This window comes from Oryctolagus cuniculus, chromosome 12 (genome assembly GCF_964237555.1).
Source record: "Oryctolagus cuniculus chromosome 12, mOryCun1.1, whole genome shotgun sequence".
Taxonomy (NCBI): domain Eukaryota; kingdom Metazoa; phylum Chordata; class Mammalia; order Lagomorpha; family Leporidae; genus Oryctolagus; species Oryctolagus cuniculus.
The window spans coordinates 105,497,987-105,516,413 of NC_091443.1; the positions used below are offsets into that span (position 1 = coordinate 105,497,987).

An 18,427-nucleotide genomic window follows, 5' to 3' on the forward strand; every position below is an offset into this window, starting at 1 on the left:
CTGGGTCCCTGGAGCTGCTGGGAGTAGCTGCTTCTCGGGACCCCAAGTGGGCAGACGGATGGGGAGGGTACAGCAGGGGCTGGGCTGTCTTCAGGGGGCAATGCAGCAGTGCAGGGGGCAGCTCCCCAGGCTGGGTGGGGAGCCTGGCGGGGCCTCGGTGCTCCCCAGCAAGAAGTGGCCCAGCGGTCTTGTGGTGTGGGTGGGGTCCGCGGGGAGACCCCCGCTCACCTTTTTTCACCAAGCGACATTCCTCTTGGCTCGGGTCCATCTTGACAGATAGAATGGCAGGGGCTGTGTCTCCCTCTGCTCTGCACACCTGGGCTCACCCTCCTGCCTGCTCCCCAGTGGCTGCCGGAGGTTGGGGGAGGGGAGCTGGGGGCGGGGCCCAGAGGTAACCCCCTCGCCCACGCCCACTGCCGCAGGTGGCAATCCCACTGTGTGTGGCTGGGCAACTCATCTCTCCTTGCTATCAGACCAACTCCACCGGCTTCCCAGGAGCCTGGGAGCCTGGACGGGGCTGCTCCCGCTGGCGCCCCTGTAGGGGGCGATTGGAGGGTCTCCCTGGCCGGCAGTCGCACACCCACTCACAGCGCAGCCCCCTCCTCCGTCATGGAGTGGCAGGCAGGTTCCTGGCTCGAGCTGGGAAGACTGAGCTAGGGGTCTCAACAGCTGCCCTATGGCTCCCGAAACAGCCCTGGAAACCCCCACCCCCTGAGTTTCCCACGGAGCCTCCTTCCTCCCTGCTGAGGAGCGCTTATCCTGAGCGCAGACCCTGGCCCGTGCCAGCCTCAGCCCTGGAGAGAACGTGGAGCTTCGTGGATGTTTCTCTACTGCCCTCTTGTGTTCGTTTCTCATATTGCAGCAATCCTAAAAAAAAAGTGGGGGTTCGCCAAGTACAGAAAACACGAATTCCCCCCACTGCAGCAGAAGGAGGCACACAGGGATGCTGTGTGCCTTGGGAAGGTTTAGTCTTACTGGACATAGGACTTCCTGCTCCAGCGCTGCGTTAAACTGTTAAACAGGTACTGTGTAGTATGCACAGCGTGGACAAGCTGAATCGGGGTACCAGCTACCCTACTCTTTACCAGCCCCAACCCCACCACCACCACTGCCCCTCCCATCATGCCCAACACCACCCCAAATTTGGAGCGATGAGACGACACCTTTTAAATGGAAGTCAGTAGGCTCAGCAGCGAATGGCTCAGATTAGTACTCCACGAAGGTTGTAGACAATGAACTTAAGTGATAAGTTTATTTTGCTGCCAAATTTTTTGAAACCTATGAATAGCTATTATTACCTCATACACAGTTCCCGGGAACTCTCTGAAAACTCCTGGTCAATTTGTACAGGGCTTTGGATTTTGCAAAGACCTTTCAGGAAAATACTTCATGATCGAAACCTTGCCATAGCCCTCAGGGGAGAGAAGAAGCCGTCGCCACCCGCTTATTCAGTTTGCTTTTGAGACTTTTAATACAGAAAAGTGCAGAAGGTGATGTAACAAGCACCAGCAGATCTGCCACCCGGAACCAGCACATTCTAAGGAGTTTGCATCCACATTCCAGATTTCTTTTTTTTTTTTACAGAAAGAACAAACAAATGCACCCCACACAAAACAGGAGTTCTCTTCCTATCTGTGCCCTGTCCCCATTCCCCTCCTTCATTCCCAGAGATGGCCTTTTTATTTACAATTTTGCATACAATCCATGTTTTTATAATTTTCCTATATACATACATTATAGCATATTTAATATATTTAATATATGCACACGTATGCTTTTCACATGTCATACAGAATTCTGTTTCTTTTTTTTAAGATCCATTTATTTATTTGAAAGTCAGAATTACACAGAGAGAAGCAGAGGCAGAGAGAGAGAGAGAGACACAGAGAGGTCTTCCACCTGCTGGTTCACTCCCCAATTGGCTGCAATGGGCAGAGCTGCGCCAATCTGAAAGCAGGAGCCAGGTGCTTCCTCCGGGTCTCCCACGCAGGTGCAGGTACCCAAGCACTTGGGCCATCTTCTACTGCTTTCCCAGGCCATAGCAGAGAGCTGGATTGGAAGAGGAGCAGCCGGGACTCGAACCAGCACTGATACAGGATGCTGGCACTGTAGGCAGCGACTTAACCTGCTACACCACAGTGCCAGCCACTGTTTCCAGTATCGTTTCACGTTGCTGAACAAGGAGTTGTTGCAGTCATTGGCAGCGATGTCATGTATTCCCACAAAGGTTCATACGCTGTCTGGTACCTACCCACGCCCCCTTGGCAGTGGCACTTGGGTCAAGGCCAGGGCTTTATCACTGTACCCAATAGGACTGTGAACATCATTAAACAGGTTCTTGAAGCTCACATTTGATCATGAAAGGAGGCGGGGTTCAGAGGGAGGCAGAGTGGAGACCTGGTTGTTCCACATTGCTCTGTGTCTTTTACACAAGTTCCCTGCTGACGCCTGGTGTGGTCCACATCTCATCAGAGACTAAGTGGGGGTCCATGCTGTGGCACGGTGGGCTAAGTCTCCTCCTGCAGTGCCGACATCCCCTGTGGGTGCTGGTTCAAGTCCCCGTTGCTCCACTTCCCATCCAGCTCTCTGCTGTGGCCTGGGAAAGCAGTGGAAGATGGCCCTAGTCCTTGGACCTCTGCACCCACATGGGAGGCCCAGAGGAAGCTCCTGGCTCCTGGTTTTGGATCAGGCCAGCTCTATCCATTGTGGCCACTTGGAGCGTGAACCAGCCAATGGAAGACCTCTGTCTCTCTTCGTCTGTAATTCTACCCCTCAAATAAATAAATAAAATCTTAAAAAAAAACATTAATTAGCTGATTCAAGCTACTTTTGGCAAAGGCAAAGTTCTGAATGAGCACCATTTCTCTTTTTAACAGCTGCACGGGTCGATCGAGTGGGACGGCGTCTCCAGTACCATCTGTCCTAGGCTGAGCTAGAACTGTGTCCCCTAGACTCCACCTTCTCCTAGCTTCCCTCAAATCCTAGTTTGCGATTTCAACTTTCTGTCCTGCTTTTGCTAAGTGACGAGGAGTCACAAGTTTATCTGAACTAGATTTTCCACAGATGTCAGTAGAACTTCGCATGGGGGTAGGGGGCTCCTCCTCCGCGCCCAGGCGCTCTGTCCCCTGCCCCCCCCCTTTCAGGAGAGCCGCCAGCTGCCTTTGGACTGGAATGACAAGTGAGCAGGGCTGTACTTGCCTGAGGCCTGCACCTGCTTCCCCTGAGCTCCAGGGTCCTCACCGCCCGCCGTGCCTTTGCGGGGTGCCATGCGCTCCCAGCCCCTGGCCTTCTCCCAGCTCCCTCACTTAGCAGAAAGCTTCCGTGTTGCTCCCCGTCTTCGTGGAGGAACGACACAGGACCCTGCGCTGTTCTTTTGTCTGCTCGGCCCTCCCCGGGTTTGCTGCTGGTTCTTCCCGGGTTGGCTACCGTCCCTTCCACCTCCGTGGAAGGGCGGTTCCCCCTGGCCGCTTTCCCCACTTCCGGCTCTCTCGGGGGGCTGCTCAGATATTCGGATAGATGTTCCTGGTGCATGTTGGCTCTCTCCTCCTTTATAGTCCTTTTCCACCAATCCCAACTCTGCTACCCACACGCCGAGTACGCTACTCTCCTCCAATCAGGAGCAGGTCCTACAGTTTATTGGTTGAACTGGAGGCAGCTGTGTAGAAGCTGTTACCTCCTCTCCCAGCGCCATATTGTGGGAGAGCAGATGCATAGAATAAGTCTTAATTCCAGTAACTTAGTCTAGTCCGAGTTGCTCCCAGTTTCTCCCCACACTTCCATGCCTTGCTTTTCACTAAAATTAATTCACTGACTTGAGGAAGTGGTGCAGGATCCCTGAACCCCACACTCTTGCGGTCCGGTCCTTGGTCTCCCCATTGGTGCTTGGTCCCGCCTGGGGTTTCCTCCAGCGACCCCGACCCAGAGTGACAAGTCCCTCCTGGCTGCTTTATTTGATCTGAGAATGTTCTGTTGTCCTTTCCTGCTAATCCTCACTCTCAGCCCAGCTGTACACAAAGGCTATAGGGGAGCCCAAACAAACAGCAACAAAGGCGGAGCAAAGGTGTCAACAGGCTTATCAAGTTCCTGGAGGGGGTGCCTGGCGAGAAGCCCATTTCACAGATGTGCGAGACAGGCTGTGTCAGCCTCTGCAGAATCACACCAGCTCGGCTGATGGCCAAGGTCAAGGCTTTCCGCATTACCCAGAAGCCCAGTGGTGAGCTGGGAGGAGCTACCAACAACAGCCTCCAGCCTTCTGGGACTGGAAAAACAGGCTCCCCTTAACCTGGCTCCCCTTCTTGTCATTCAGTAGAGCTGGGTTCCACCCACTTGTGAGTTTGCCCCAGAATGTTCTTTCTGCTTTCTTGTCATTTTGCTTAAGAAATGTCTAGATCGGGAAAAGCCCGAGCATCTACGCACCCTGGCTCTGCCTCTCCAATGGTTGTCCTAGAAAACACAGAATTTATTTTTTTTAAGATTTATTTATTTATTTGAAAGAGTTACACAGAGAGATGAGAGGGAGAGAGGGAGGAAGGGAGAGAGAGAGAGAGGTCTTCCATCCGCTGGTTCACTCCCCAGATGGCTGCAACAGCCGGAGCTGCGCCGATCTGAAGCCAGGAGCCAGGAGCTTCTTCCAGGTCTCCCATGCGGGTGCAGGGGCCCAAGGACTTGGGCCATCTTCCTCTGCTTTCCCAGCCCATAGCAGAGAGCTGGATCGGAAGTGGAGTGGCCGGGTCTCGAACCGGTGCCCATATGGAATGCCGGCGCTTCAAGTCAGGGCGTTCACCCACTATGCCACAGCACCGGCACCAAAAACACAGAATTTAAAGACTCTCCCTCCATCACTGAAACTGAGCCCCGGTCCCTAATGCCTTTGATGCAGACTTTATCTGGCCCCAGTTCTCCCTTCCTCTGACTCCACTTTGATACAAGTCAGCTCCTTCCTGAACATGAATGCGCTGAGTTGAAGGAGTGGCGCGTGGGTCAGGGCTGGCCCCCAAGACCCCAGCTCACAAGACTCAGGATGCAACGGTCGCCTCCGTTAGTGAGTGTCCTAACCTACGCTTCACAGGAACCCAGGCCCCGCTCACCTGCAGGCCCCTGCAGACCCCATTTGTCATCATTGCATCTTCTGAAGACCTTGCTGGCCAGCCTCCTACCACTGACCAATCAAAGGAAAGCCACGGGTACTGTGGACCAATCAGAGACCTGTATGCAAATACATCATGCATTGCTCAGGCTCTGGCCCGCCCCAGTCCCCCAAGGCGCGTGGGGGATTGAGCCATAACTGCTGGTGTCAGTGACTGGATTGCTCTGTGGGGGTGAGCAGACTCGCTCCTGGAGGGTTCTACAACATAAGCACGCAGCCAGAATAGAAACCTGGGAGCTGGTGCTGCAGCACAGTGAGTTAAGCCGGCATCCCATAAGAGAACCAGTTAGAGTCCCGGCTGCTCCACTTCCAATGCAGCTCCCTGCTAATGCGCCTGGGAAAGCAGTGGAAGGTGGCCCAAGTGCTTGGGCCCCTGCCATCCCCATGGGAAACCCAGGTGGAGTTCCAGGCTCCTGGCTTTGGCCTGGCCCAGCCCTGGCTGTTGCAGCCATTGGGGGAGTGAACCAGCAAATGGAAGATTCTCTCTCTCTCTCTCTCTTTCTGTAACTCTGTCTTTCAGAGAAATAAATACACCTTTAAAAGAAAAAAAAGAATGGAGAGCGCAAAAGTAGGAGATACTCCAACGTTAGAGTACAGAGGCCAGTTAAGGGGGGGATGGGAAACAGGGCTGTCAGGCGGGAAGTCAGAAATTCACCGAGTGCTAAGGCAAACAAGGCTGCACGGAGAGGAGCGAGAGGAGCGCAGCAGGCTCCGGCAGCCTCAGAACCACGCCTGGAAGCAGCCCAGGGTTTCACACGGCCAAGCCCTGCCCACACTTGGCAGGTGGTCCCAGCCTTCTCCCCAAGGAAGGCACCTTTAGGGGAATCTCCTCTGCCCAGCTCCGGGTGGGCTCCCCACTCTGAGAACCCCAGGTAAGGAAATCTTAGATGGGATTTTACCTATTTCACACCCAGCACACGCTTTGTCCGGGAGGAGAGGGCAGAAGGAAAAACCAGGGAAGAAGTGGACCCCATTTCCCTTATAAACCCCAGCGTGACACACAGCTAGGCACCCGTTCTCGGCCCCGTCTGGAGAGGTGCCCGTCCGTTGAACCGTGCTCCCTCGCTTCCCACTGCTCTGTCTCACCTCTGAATTCCTTCTTGTGCGAAAACAAGACCCGCCGTTCCCCTCATCTCCGCTAGCAGGTGCAGTCAGTGAGCATTCAATCCAAAGTGGCCCATGGACCTCGGCTGCCAGGGAGCTGAACTTGACACTTGGAAAGGAGGACATGGATGTGTTCCATGCCACATCTCCCAGCATACCACAGGAAAGCCCAGAATACAACGTCACAGATACTGGATTCAGAACAGCACCCACATGTGCTATAGGAGGCACATTTTTTTTTTCTTTTTTTTTTCTTTTTTCTTTTTTTTTTTTTTTTTTTTTTGAGACAGACAAAGTGGACAGTGAGAGAGAGAGACAGAGAGAAAGGTCTTCCTTTGCCATTGGTTCACCCTCCAATGGCCGCCACGGCTGGCACGCTGCGGCCGGCGCACCGCGCTGATCCGAAGCCAGGAGCCAGGTGCTTCTCCTGGTCTCCCATGGGGTGCAGGGCCCAAGCACTTGGGCCATCCTCTACTGTACTCCCTGGCCACAGCAGAGAGCTGGCCTGGAAGAGGGGCAACCAGGACAGAATCGGGTGCCCCGACCGGTACTAGAACCCAATGTGCCGGTGCTGCAAGGCAGAGGATTAGCCTAGTGAGCCGTGGCACCAGCCAGGAGGCATATTCTAATCCATGCCAGGCTACAACCAGGGCGCTGAGTCTGCCAGGAGGCAACCACGAGTCTCTCACTGCTCAGTAGTGAGAACTGGCTGCAGGTTTTCGCTTGTCTGGACAGGTACCCGCCTCTCCCCAGCGGGCTGGACGTGTCCTGCGGATCCCAATCGACCACGGAGCTGCGCCGTCCCTTTCTGGGTATGGCCGCAGAGAGCTGCTGTCCCTGAGATACACAGGGGCGGGCAACGTGGCGCAGTGGGGTAAGCTGCCACTTGCAAGGCTCACATCCCAAATCGGAGCTCCAGTTTGAGTCCCGGCTGCTCTTTTCTGACCCAGCTCCCTGCCAAAGTGCCTGGGAAGGCAGTGGCAGATGGCACGCGCCAACTCTTGGTCTTTGGGGCTGAGCCCAGGTCACCCACCCAGATCCCTGATTACAGGGGATTTCTCCCAGGACTTCCAGTCTCTCCTGAATTCTGTCGCAGGGGGCAAATCATTAAGTCACCTTTATAAACACATCTCTGTCTTGATGATCCGGAACCTCAGGAGGACTCCAAGTTCCTCTCTCTTCCTTGGGCACTTCTCCATCTCCTGGGCAAGCTCATAGATGGGCTCCAAACCCCACCTGCCAGGAGCTCAGGACCTCGTCCCAGACCATGCATTAGCCTCCGACAGACCTGGACTCAGGTCAGAAGGTCAGACCCCCCAGGCACCCTTTCTGCTCAAGTGCCAACCCGCTCCCAGCACAGGGCACAGGTGTCACGGCACAGATGTCCCCAGAGAATCTGGGGGCAAAGCGAGGCAGCATGTCCTGTTTCTTTTTCTCAAATATCCTGGGAGAGAACTTGAGAACCTGCAAAGCCTCGTCCGTGTTTATGCTGCCACCAAAAATGCTCCACCATGAATGGAGATACAAAGGTGACGTCTGGCGTATCTGAAGCGTGAATTTCTTGCCAGTTATAGCACCACTGAACCCATGCAAAGGGCCCTCATCACAGTGACCCCCATCGCCCAGAGGCCCTTCTTTCTTAAATTCAACTTCCATGTCACCTATCCTACACAACTGCACCCTTCCTATGTTTTAAATTTTTACAGAGTACCTCACTGTACTTTCGTCTTTAAAAATATTTTTTTAGGGAGGCTGATACTGTGGTGTAGTAGGTAAAGCTGCCACCTACAGCACCAGGATCGCATATGGGCGCCAGTTCCTGTCCCGGCTGCTCCACTTCCCATCCAGCTCTCTGCCATGACCTGGGAAAGCAGCAGAAAATGGCCCAGGTTCTTGGGCCCCTGCACCGGGAAGAAGATCCTGGCTCCTGGCTTCGGATTGGATGGTCACAGCTACAGCTGTTGTGGCCATTTGCGGAGTGAATCAGCGGATTGAAGACTTTTCTCTCTGTCTTTCCCTCTCTCTATCTGTAACTCTACCTCTCAAATAATAAAATCTTTGAAAAAAATTTTAAATACAACCTTTTTTTAAAAAAAATGTATTCATTTGTAAGACAGAGTGAAAGAGAGGGAGAGACCGAAAAATATCTCCTGTCCACTAGTTCACTCCCCAAATGCCTGCAACAGCCAGCGCTGGGCCAGGCCAAAGCCAGGAGCCAGGAGCTCCATCTGGGTCTCCCACAGGGGCGGCAGGGACCCAAATACCTGAGCCAGCTTCTGCTCCTTCCCAGGGGCATTAGCAGGGAGCTGGATCAGAAGCAGAGTAGCTGGGACCCAAACCAGGCACTGAAGTGGAATGCTGGCATGCCGAGTGGTGGCTCAACCCACCACACCACCACACCCACCACCCAAACCCCCAAATCTTTAGCTTCAAAATTTGTTTCTTGGGGCCAGCACTGTGGCGCAGCGGGTTAACACCATGGCCTGAAGCACAGGCATCCCATATGGGTGCCGGTTCGAGACCCGGCGGCTCCACTTCCAATCCAACTCACTGCTATGGCAGAGAAAGCAGTAGAAGATGGCCCACATCCTTGAGGCCCCTGCACCCATGTGGGAGACCCAGAAGCTACTGGCTCCTGGCTTCAGACAGATGCAGCTCTGGCCGTTGCGGCCAATTGAGTAGGGAACCAACCGATGGAAGACCACACACAGTCTCTCTCTCTCTCTCTGCCTCTCCTCTCTCTGTGTAACTCTTTCAAATAAATAAATAAATCTTAAAAAAAAAATCTGTTTCTTGTGCTCTAACCCTGAAGCTCTAGGTGTTAAAATAATATTTCTTCTGTATAGGCTACTTCATTGATCAAAACAAATATTTGATAAACAGCAATCATTTTATTAAAAAAGTAAAATCTTATTGCAAAAATCTAACGCCAGCAATGGGGCAGGGTTTTATTTTCCTTCCATTGACTCTGGGGTGAATGATCACAAGGCTGCCCGAGCTCTTCTGAGCAGAAATTCTACTTTCTGGTTTCCCGGGTTGAAGACGCTATGAGGAGTCCCCCAGCGCTGCACAAACCTGAATTCAGGCAGGGGGCACACAGGGATTGGCAGGGACTTCAACAAGGTTGTGGCAAAGAGCCAAAAGATAACTTTTAATTGGCAACCATGCATTGTATTTCCATACTACACATTTTTCATTAACTTTTTGAAGACGCCTCACTCACATAAACTTCAAAGGGTATTTTTGCACCAAAAAAACCACGTATCTTTTCATTCCATTTCCCACGAACTTTTGTAATCTTTTACGTATCCTCAGAACTTAATTTCAAAGTGAGAGGAAAGAAATACCATAAAAAAAAAGTACAGGCCGGCGCCGCGGCTCACTAGGCTAATCCTCCGCCTAGCGGCGCCGGCACACCGGGTTCTAGTCCCGGTCGGGGCGCCGGATTCTGTCCCGGTTGCCCCTCTTCCAGGCCAGCCCTCTGCTGTGGCCAGGGAGTGCAGTGGAGGATGGCCCAGGTGCTTGGGCCCTGCACCCCATGGGAGACCAGGAAAAGCACCTGGCTCCTGGCTCCTGCCATCGGATCAGCGCGGTGCGCCGGCCGCAGCGCGCCGGCCGCGGCGGCCATTGGAGGGTGAACCAACGGCAAAAGGAAGACCTTTCTCTCTGTCTCTCTCTCTCACTGTCCACTCTGCCTGTCAAAAAAAAAAAAAAAAATTAAAAAAAAAAAATTAAAAAAGTACAGGGGCCGGTGCTGTGGCATAGCAATTGGCTAACCCCATGGCTGCCATACTGGTAATCCCAGGTGGGCGACGGTTTAAATCCCGGCTGCTCCACTTCCCATCCAGCTCCCTGATGATGGCCTGGGAAAGCAGTGGAAGACGGCCCAAGTGCTGGGGCCCCTGCATCCACATGGGAGACCCAGATGCAGCTCCTGGCTCTTGGCTTTGGCCTGGCTTTGCCCTTGGCCATTGCGGCCACCTGGGGAGTGACCTAGCAGATGGAAGACCTCTCTCTCCGACTTATAAATCAATAAAATAAGCGTTTTTGGGACAGCAACAGCAAGGACACTCGCCAGCCTATCCCTGTTTGGGTTCCCCTGGCAGACTCAGCCCCCTCCACACGGCCCCGCACACAGCCCCTGGCCGTCACCTGCCGTGACTCCAATCATCTGTGTACAGACACGGGCTCCCCAGCCAGCTGGCGGCTCCCCCACAGCAAAGAAGCGAGGACACAGTCAGTCTCCAGGCCACTCACACTTCCGTTTTATTAGCCATGCTCCCACCCCCAGGAGGGGCGGAGCCACCCAAGGGCCCCCAGTCACCAGCAGGGTCCTCCCCCAAGGGGTGCACGCACCACAGCTGTTCCAGGGCCAGAGGCGCCCCAAGGAGGCAGGGCGAGCACCCAGTGCACCTGTCTCTGCCCACCGGGAGAAGCTGGCCGGAGTCCTGGGCACGAGGGGTCCCTCCCACCAGCGGGGTCTGGCTTCACTGCCAACACCGGTGTGGCACGCAGGCACACGGCAGGTGTGATGCCTTGAGGCCGAGGTCCAGGCCCCTGCACGGAAGGCGGGGAGCTCTCCCCACCCCCTGCCCCAACACCAGGCTGCACCCAGGGGCCCGGCCGCGGCGCTAGGAGTGCACGGCCCTGTTGAGGGGGCGCCGCTCGGTGAAGAAGCTCTTCAGTAGCAGCACCTGGCTGAGGCTGACCACGAACAGGGCGATGGTCTCGCCCACGGACCAGTAGGAGACGCGGCTGTTGAGGTCCTCGGCTCGGGCCCGGTCCTGGGCCTCGCGGAGCCGGTAGTGGGTCTGTGAGTCGATCACCGTCTTCAGGGCCTCGTGGATGGTCACGCAGGCGGACTCCATCTGGGCAGGAGAGACAGGCAGTCAGGCGGCTACCCCCGAGCCAGCAACAGCAGATGCACCGACAGGCAACCTCCAGGGTCCCCTCCGCGCGGTGCCTACTGGGGGCCTGGGCTGCGGCTCTCGCGTGGCTTCGTTGATAAGCCAGGGCTCAGAGAGGTCCCGCACGCTGCCCGGAGTCGCACAGGTGCCACACGGCAGTCAGCGTCTGACTCCAGGCACGGAGCCCCAAGCCTAAGCCGTTCAGCACGGCCCTGCCTTGTCTTCTTTCGAGCTCTGGACACCCTGGGGAGGCACGGGTCAGCCCCCTGTTACACAAGGCCGACCCACTGCTCACCCATGACCCTGATGAGCACACCGAGGCTCCAACAGGCCACCTGGACTGCTCAAGGCCACACAGCTAGTAAGCAAGAGACAGTGAACCAGGCCAGCGTTAATGCTGGAGCCACTGCCAAGGCTACTGCTCAGCTGCTGCCCATGGGCCTACATACAAACACCTGACATGCTTCCCACGTTCACAAGACACACGCAGGCACTCACACACACACACAAACACGCACACAAACACGCACACACAAACACGCACAAACACACACACAGGCACGCTCGTGAGTCACACACACAGGCACGCTCGTGAGTCACACACTCAGGCACGCACACACACTCGTGTGCCACACACACGTCACAATTTCCTGCTGGAATATTCTGTGCTGCTTTTTATTCTTTTTTAAGATTTTATTTGTTTATTTGAGAGGTGGAGTTACAGAGAGAGGTCTTCCATTGCTGGTCCACTCCCCTAAATAGCTACAACGGCCAGAGCTGAGCTGATCTGAAGCCAGGAGCTTCTTCTGGGTCTCCCATGCAGGTGCAGGGGCCCAAGGACTTGGGCCATCTTCCACTGCTCTCCCAGGCCACAGCAGAGAGCTGGATCGGAAGTGGGGCAGCCGGGACTCGAACCAGCACTCATACAGGATACTGGTGCCACAGGCAGAGGCTTAGCTCACCATGCCACAGGGCCAGCCCCAGCAGGCAGAATTCTAAAAGGGTCCCCTACCAAGGCCACATGGCAAGATGCCCCGCCCAGTTCCAGGAACCTGTAACCATGATGGCCCGTCACAGCTGTGACTGAGCCGTGTCCCACGGCACAGCTGACAGAGACAGGGTGACGGCCCAGGGCCTGATCTGCTCACACCGGCCCTTAAACGTACAGCCCGTTCTCCACCAGGTTGCAGGAGGCAGAGGAAGGCCTTGGGGGCTGAGGGCACTGCGGCCAGCCATGAGACAGCCTGACCTTGGTCCCACAGCTGCACGGAAGGGAACTGCATCTGCATTGCAAGAGCCTGAGAGCAGATGCCCTACAGCTCCCAGGGAAGATCCCCGCCTGGGGTTCAGAATCCGGCCACGCCTGCCCAGGCCCAGAGCGCACAGAGGCAGGTGTGAGGCGCCCGGTGGCGATGAGTTAGTGACCAGCAATACGCCTGTGGAAGAACCCAGAGGCAACCGCGGGAGCACCACTGCCTGCAAGGCCTCCAAGATTTCCCAGGAGTGAGTTCTCAGGCTGCAGGGGCCCCGGATGCACCTGCCAGACACCTGCGCACCTGCCGAGCTCCACAGGCAAAGCCGTGTATGGAGCAGAGCGCGGCCTGGGCCGCAGTCAGCCCCGGCTCCTCGCCCTCGGCCCCCGCCACCTGTGCACCCACAGACGCTTGATCCTGAAACACCTCCCGAGAGAGGTTCCAGACGGGTGCGGGGTGCAGCGGGCTAAGCCACTGCTGGTGTCCAGCCTGCAGCCCATACTGGAGCGCTGATTCAAGAGCCAGCTATTCCGCTCCCAATTCAGCTCCCGGCTAATGCACCCTGGGAGGCGGCCAAAGATGGCCCAGGTGCTTGGGCCCCTGCACCCACGTCGGAGACCCACGGGCTTCTGGCTCTGGCCATGGCCCAGCCCTGGCTGTTGCAGCCATGTGGGGAGTACACCAGCAGATGGACGCTCTCTGTCTCTGTTTCTCTCTCTGTTGTTCTGCCTTTCAAGTAGATGAAAGTAAATAAAACAAACATTTAAAAAGAAAAGTAGATTCCAAGGGGGCTTTCCAGTGCCTGCCGGCTTTGATGCCAACAGCTGCAGGAGGCCTCTCGGGCACAGGGCCCTGCCCCTCCCAGCTTGTCGGCAACACTGCCCGAGCGCCCCAGTGCACGTCGACCATCATGGAGATGGAAGAGGGGGCTCCACCGGGAGGGAATCAGGCCTGTGTCTCCAGCCTTCTTCCAGGATCCAGAAGTCCTGGCGAGGAGGGAGGGAGGGAGGAAGAGGGGAGAGGCCAGACACCACGGGGGGCCTTGCTCTGGACGCAGGCGGTGGCACCGCACAGAGGGCCCTGGGCCTGCAAGGGCACACCCTGGGACCAGCGCTGTGGCAGGGAGGGAGCGGGCCAGCTCTGGGTGCTGACGCAGCACCAAAGGGGACTGTGCAGCACCGAGGCCTGCCAACGCCGGCTCCGCCCGCTTTCTGCTCCTGTGGCATCAATCACACTGAGCGCGGGAGCTTCACGAAGCAAAGGCGCTCAGACAGGAAGTTCATGGTCCGGCGGCTGCACCTGCTCCGCACCTTGCGCCACCTCCTAACCCAGCGGCCGGTACCACGCAACAGGGCAGCAGGGAGACCGAAACTGGGGGTCGGCCTTGCTCGCCATCAGCCCGCCCCATGGGAGTACATGCAGATCCGGGAGGCCAGCCCATTCCCCAGAGATGGTCATGAGTCCCCACTTGGAGCGATAACCCCACGGCCCCATCACCTCCCGCGAGGTCCCACCACTACTCCCAACACGTGAACCCTGGGGGGACAAAGCACAGCCAGACCACGGCACCCCTTCAGGGCGTGGCACAGGCCCCCCAGGAACACAGGCCCCTGGACTGGAGTCTTCAGGCTACTGCCCCCAGCCTGCTTCCTGGCCAGCAGGAAACCAGCCAAACCCGCCTGCTGGGAAGAGAGGCCTAATATACGAAAACCCCGGGGCCACGGGGCCTGGTTCCCCGGAGGTTTGACCCCCCACCCCGCCACAACCACCAGTCCCGGCTGCCTTCCGCATCCTGGAGCCTGGCAGGGAGCCTGGCCGCCGCTCCATCCGTGCCGGCTGTGCCTGGGGCTGCATTGTCCTCCTCTGCTGCCTCCGCCACTGGCTGACGTCACGGCCAGCAGCCCTCACCTCACCAGGGCCTCTGTCAACACAGGACTTGGCTCTGTCAACTCTCGCAGAATTCAACGGCAGGGCAGTGAGCACTGGGCTCAGGGCAGCGAGCGGTGGGCTCACGGCAGCGCTGGGGGAAACCCTGCATCCTTCCACGATGGGCAGGACACCTTGGCCCCCCGCCCCCCCCGGGGATCCGCCCAGGGGCTCAGGAAGCTCATTGCCCGGCAGCAGCCCCCTCCTGGCCGTGCCTGTTCCTCGATGCTCGGTCATCCTGACCCCGGGCCCCCTGGTCTCAGCCAGGTCACAGCAGGTCCTGCTCTTTCCTCCTAGCGTTCATCTTGGTGCCAGAAAGCGTGGCCTCCGACCCATCACTGTGCTGCAAAAGTCCAGGCAGGGGGCGGGGGGAGGGAGTGAGAGGACCAGTGCTGGCTGCAAGCGGCAGATGAGAAAGACCGTGCCCCAAAGTGTCACCTGCGCTTCCCCCGAGGTGGGGCAGGGACGGGTGAAGTCAGAGGCAGCTCCCACGGTTTCATCACTCACCAACACCAATGGCCAAAGACCGGAAGACCTCACACACTACACACTCCCTTGACAAGGTCTTCCAAGAGCCGCCACGTGGCCAGGCTCAAACCCAGCACTGTGCAACGGGACTTCCTGTGCCTGGCCACAAGCTGCCCCTGACCAATGGCAATGGCACTGTAGCACCAAGGGGGAAGTGACTTTGTAACTCTACACAGGCCAGGCTGCAGCAATGCAGCTCTAGCCTCTGCTGCCTGGGGAAGGTGGGGGACCCGGCTCAGGCGGCACAGGGCCGCTGGAGTGTACTGCAGCCGCAGAGTAGCGTGGCACAGGGCCACCCCGCACGACAGCCCAGAGGCCATCTTGGCCTCCTTGAGGACCCAAGGTGCCCCAGTGTTGGCCCTCAGGAAGGAAGGGGCAGGCGGCTGCAGATGGAGGACCGCCAACCCCGGGAGCAGGCTGGCGGGTGACTCTGCCCTGCCACGGGGTCACGGGGCTCAGCGGGGAGCGCCCAGCCCGGCCTGAACCCGCCAGCCTGCCTCGCTTCCAGCTGTGCCACCTGACTGGCTCTGCTCAGCGGGACAGGAGCAGAAGCGGGGCACGGGGGCAGGTGACTTCCTAGTGGCAGGGGGGCCTTTCTCGTTCACTGCAGGTGCAGGGCCCTGAAGGTCTCAGGGTAGGCACAAGGATGACCATGAAGAAAGAGCCTGGATCGCAGAGTCACCCCAGGGAGGAAAGGCCCCTGCTGGGAGCTTAGATTAAATCTTGGAACTAACGCACCACGCAAAGCAGACGGCTTGTCTCTACAGTGAATGCATATGTACAAGCAGAGAGGCCTGGCACATGGGCACCCAGGGATCAGAGAGGAGGAACCGGCCAGGCCTGCCACCCCTAGCGCCCACTCACCTGGGTGAGAGCTGTGACCTTGTTCCCCATGTCTGGGAGGATGGGGGGCTCGTCGCCCACTTGGAAGTCGAAGTAGACGGTCTTGTGAGAAAAGGTGGAGAACTCATTGCTGAAGCAAAACTGATAGACGCCCTTGACCTCGGCCTGGTGCGTGAAGCTGTCGTACTGCTTCTTGGTCTCCCTGTAGATGGTGTTCCCCAGGGGGTCCTCCACGTGGCAGTCCACGTCGTAGTGGCCTCCGGCGATGACCTGATGACCACAAGGCATCTGCTGTCACCAGAGGGCTCCCCCCACCACGGCAGACCCAGCACCAGACACAGAGGGCAGGCTCCACTCGGGCACCTGACCACCCAGCGCCCAAGGCAGGGGCGAAGTCGCTTTTCTGCGCGAGGGCAAGTGGCCAGGGCTCAGATCTGAATCCCGTCCACCCTTTTCTTTCTCCCCTGCCCCTGCAGCATTCATTCATTCATTCCCGAGGAGGGAATACACCCCCAGGAGGGAGCCAAGGACGCTTTCGGAAATCAAGAGGAACAGGAAACAGAGACGCCCAGGAAACTGTGTGTTATCCTTGTTCCCTACACAGCGCCAGTGCTCAGCTGTGAGACCCTGCCCCAGGTCCTGGAGCCTCTGAGGACCCGTGTCCGTCTGGGAGCGCCCTTGTCACACAGCGGGGCCGAGGATGCGCGGGGGACCTCACGGACGCTCTCCGCGCTGGCCACCTGCTGGACGAACCCTCAGATCGCAGCAGAGCGGCCGTGGCGGGGCAGAGGTGGACAGGTGGCTCTGCCGCCGGGTCAGGAGCAGGTGCGGTGCGGGCCGCCCCTGCTGCTCCTCCCTTCAATAAGAGACAGGAGCCCCCCAGCGCGGGGCCGCTCTGATTTGCAGAAGGGGTCCAGGAGTGTGTAACCCAGAGCTGCCGATGGATCGCAAGGGAAAGGCCAAAGAGACGGAAGAGTTCACAGGGCCAGTGCCACGGTGGGGCGGAGCCCTGGAAACCACTCCCTCCGCACTCTGTTAGGCGGCCAGCAGGAGCCACCACCTGTTTCCAAACTGGAAATGCCCTTTGTGTCCCCCTAAAGGCTCCCAGACGCGGGCTCCCCTGCGTGTCCGTGGCCGGGCGGGTTTATACCCACACCGGACGCCCCTCGGGAGAAGAGCCCTGCCTGGCAGTCACGCACCTCCAGCCACGCTGTTAGCCAACCACACTCAGCCATTCAGCATCACGACAAAGGAGTCCCTAAGCAAAGCCTCCAGTGCCTCTGACCACTGCCGCCGCCGCACCGGCTCACTTCTGCAGGTGCCAGCCCGCAGGCGCTCGGCCTGCAACCCTCCCTCTGCTCACCGCAGACCCCCGGCCCAGACCAGCCCCAGGACACCTCTGCAAGGGCGGGCAGAGCAGGAGCCAGATGGCCAGCGCGCCCCAGCACGGCCCCTGGCACGCGTCGCCTCCTTTCCCACCTCGCTGCGCCGACCCCTGCTCCAGCAATCAATGCGGGAGAAGACAGAAGAAAAAGCCACATTAACGATGAAACCACTCCCTCTCCCTGCCGTTCGCAGCGCCCGGCGGTCCAGGAGCTGCCTGGGGCGGGCTCAGAGCCTGTGTCCAGCACATCACAACTGGAGGACCCACAGGAGATCACTCCAACTCCCCAGGGTGCGGGGCCGGGGCATCCCCCATTCCGGCCACGCACCTGCGCCGCTGACCGCTCCCCATCCCCACCCCTGGTCCGACCCAGGGGGGTCTCTGAGGGACCCAAACATCTCTCCTCCCCGGACGACCGCCGGTCTCCGGGCCACCCGCGGCCCTCTACGGCCTCCGCGGGTCAGGGCGCGGGGCGCAGGTGCGAGGCGGGCGCCGCCCGGGCCCCGGCCGCACCTGGTAATCCAGCGAGAACTTCACGCCCTGCTCCACGTCCTCGTGGAAGCACTGCTTGGCGTTGTCCGGCAGCTCGAAGGTGAGCTCGGCGGCGCGCGGCCGCTCGGCGCGCAGCAGGAGCAGCAGCACCAGCGGGAGCAGCGCGGAGGCGGCGCGCGGGGCCGCGCGGCCCATGGCCCCCTGCGTCCGACCCGTGCGCTGCGGTTCGGCCTCTGCGCCCCTCGGCAGCGGCGGAGCCGGGCAGGACCCGCCAGCACCGACGTGGCGCGGGCGGGCGGGCGGGCGCGGCGCTTCCGGGCGGCGGCGGTTCAGTGCGCAGCCGCGCGCTCGGGGACCCGGGGAGGATGCGGGGCGGGGTGGCGGCGGGGGTGGGTGCCTCGCCCTGTGCGCGTGCGCGCTGGCGCCGGGACACGCCCCCTCCCCCGACCGCGGGGCTCCGAGGGTTCGCCCCGGGGAGAACGCAGCGCCGCGCGCTCCCGTGCGTCTGCAGACACGCGGGACCGAGCGCCCCCCGGTCGCAGCCTGCCCCGTCCCGCCTCTGCTGCAAACGTTTGCCTCGGCCTTGGAGAGCTGTCGCGCGTCGGCCCCCCTGCAGAATCCCGAGGAACCTACCAGAAGGATTTGCAGCATTTGAGACCGCGAGGACTCATTGCCAGAGCCGAGACTCCCCGAGCGAGCGGCGGGAATGGGTGTCTGTTATTGTGGGAGGAGCCGAGGGCATCCTTGTCATCACGGGCAGGGGCGGGTAGCAGTCCACGCAGGCGCAGGGAGGGACCCAGGCTTCCCCGGCTCGGGGGCGGAGGTCCGGGTGTGAGGCTGGAGC

At 58.7% G+C, this 18,427-nt stretch overlaps 1 protein-coding gene across 1 annotated transcript; it reads right to left on the reverse strand.

The window, feature by feature from the left end:
- Window positions 1–10,493: 10,493 nt before the first annotated feature.
- Window positions 10,494–17,907, reverse strand: TMED3 (transmembrane p24 trafficking protein 3). Its single transcript, XM_008248437.4, has 3 exons — window positions 17,605–17,907; window positions 15,729–15,977; window positions 10,494–11,118 (listed from the first exon to the last, which is right to left on the reverse strand). The coding sequence occupies exons 1-3, from the start codon at window positions 17,776–17,778 to the stop codon at window positions 10,882–10,884; spliced, it is 660 nt and encodes a 219-aa protein (XP_008246659.2). The 5' UTR covers window positions 17,779–17,907; the 3' UTR covers window positions 10,494–10,881.
- Window positions 17,908–18,427: the final 520 nt, after the last annotated feature.

What these genes read in the sequence shown, in the direction of transcription:
- TMED3 (XM_008248437.4), bottom strand. Translation starts at nt 17,778, where the DNA reads ATGGGCCGCGCGGCCCCGCGCGCCGCCTCCGCGCTGCTCCCGCTGGTG. An exon ending in AGTTCTCGCTGGATTACCAG is followed by an intron (nt 15,978 to 17,604) that starts GTGCGGCCGGGG and finishes TGTGGTCATCAG; the next exon opens with GTCATCGCCGGAGGCCACTA. An exon ending in AGGTCACAGCTCTCACCCAG is followed by an intron (nt 11,119 to 15,728) that starts GTGAGTGGGCGC and finishes TCTCCTGCCCAG; the next exon opens with ATGGAGTCCGCCTGCGTGAC.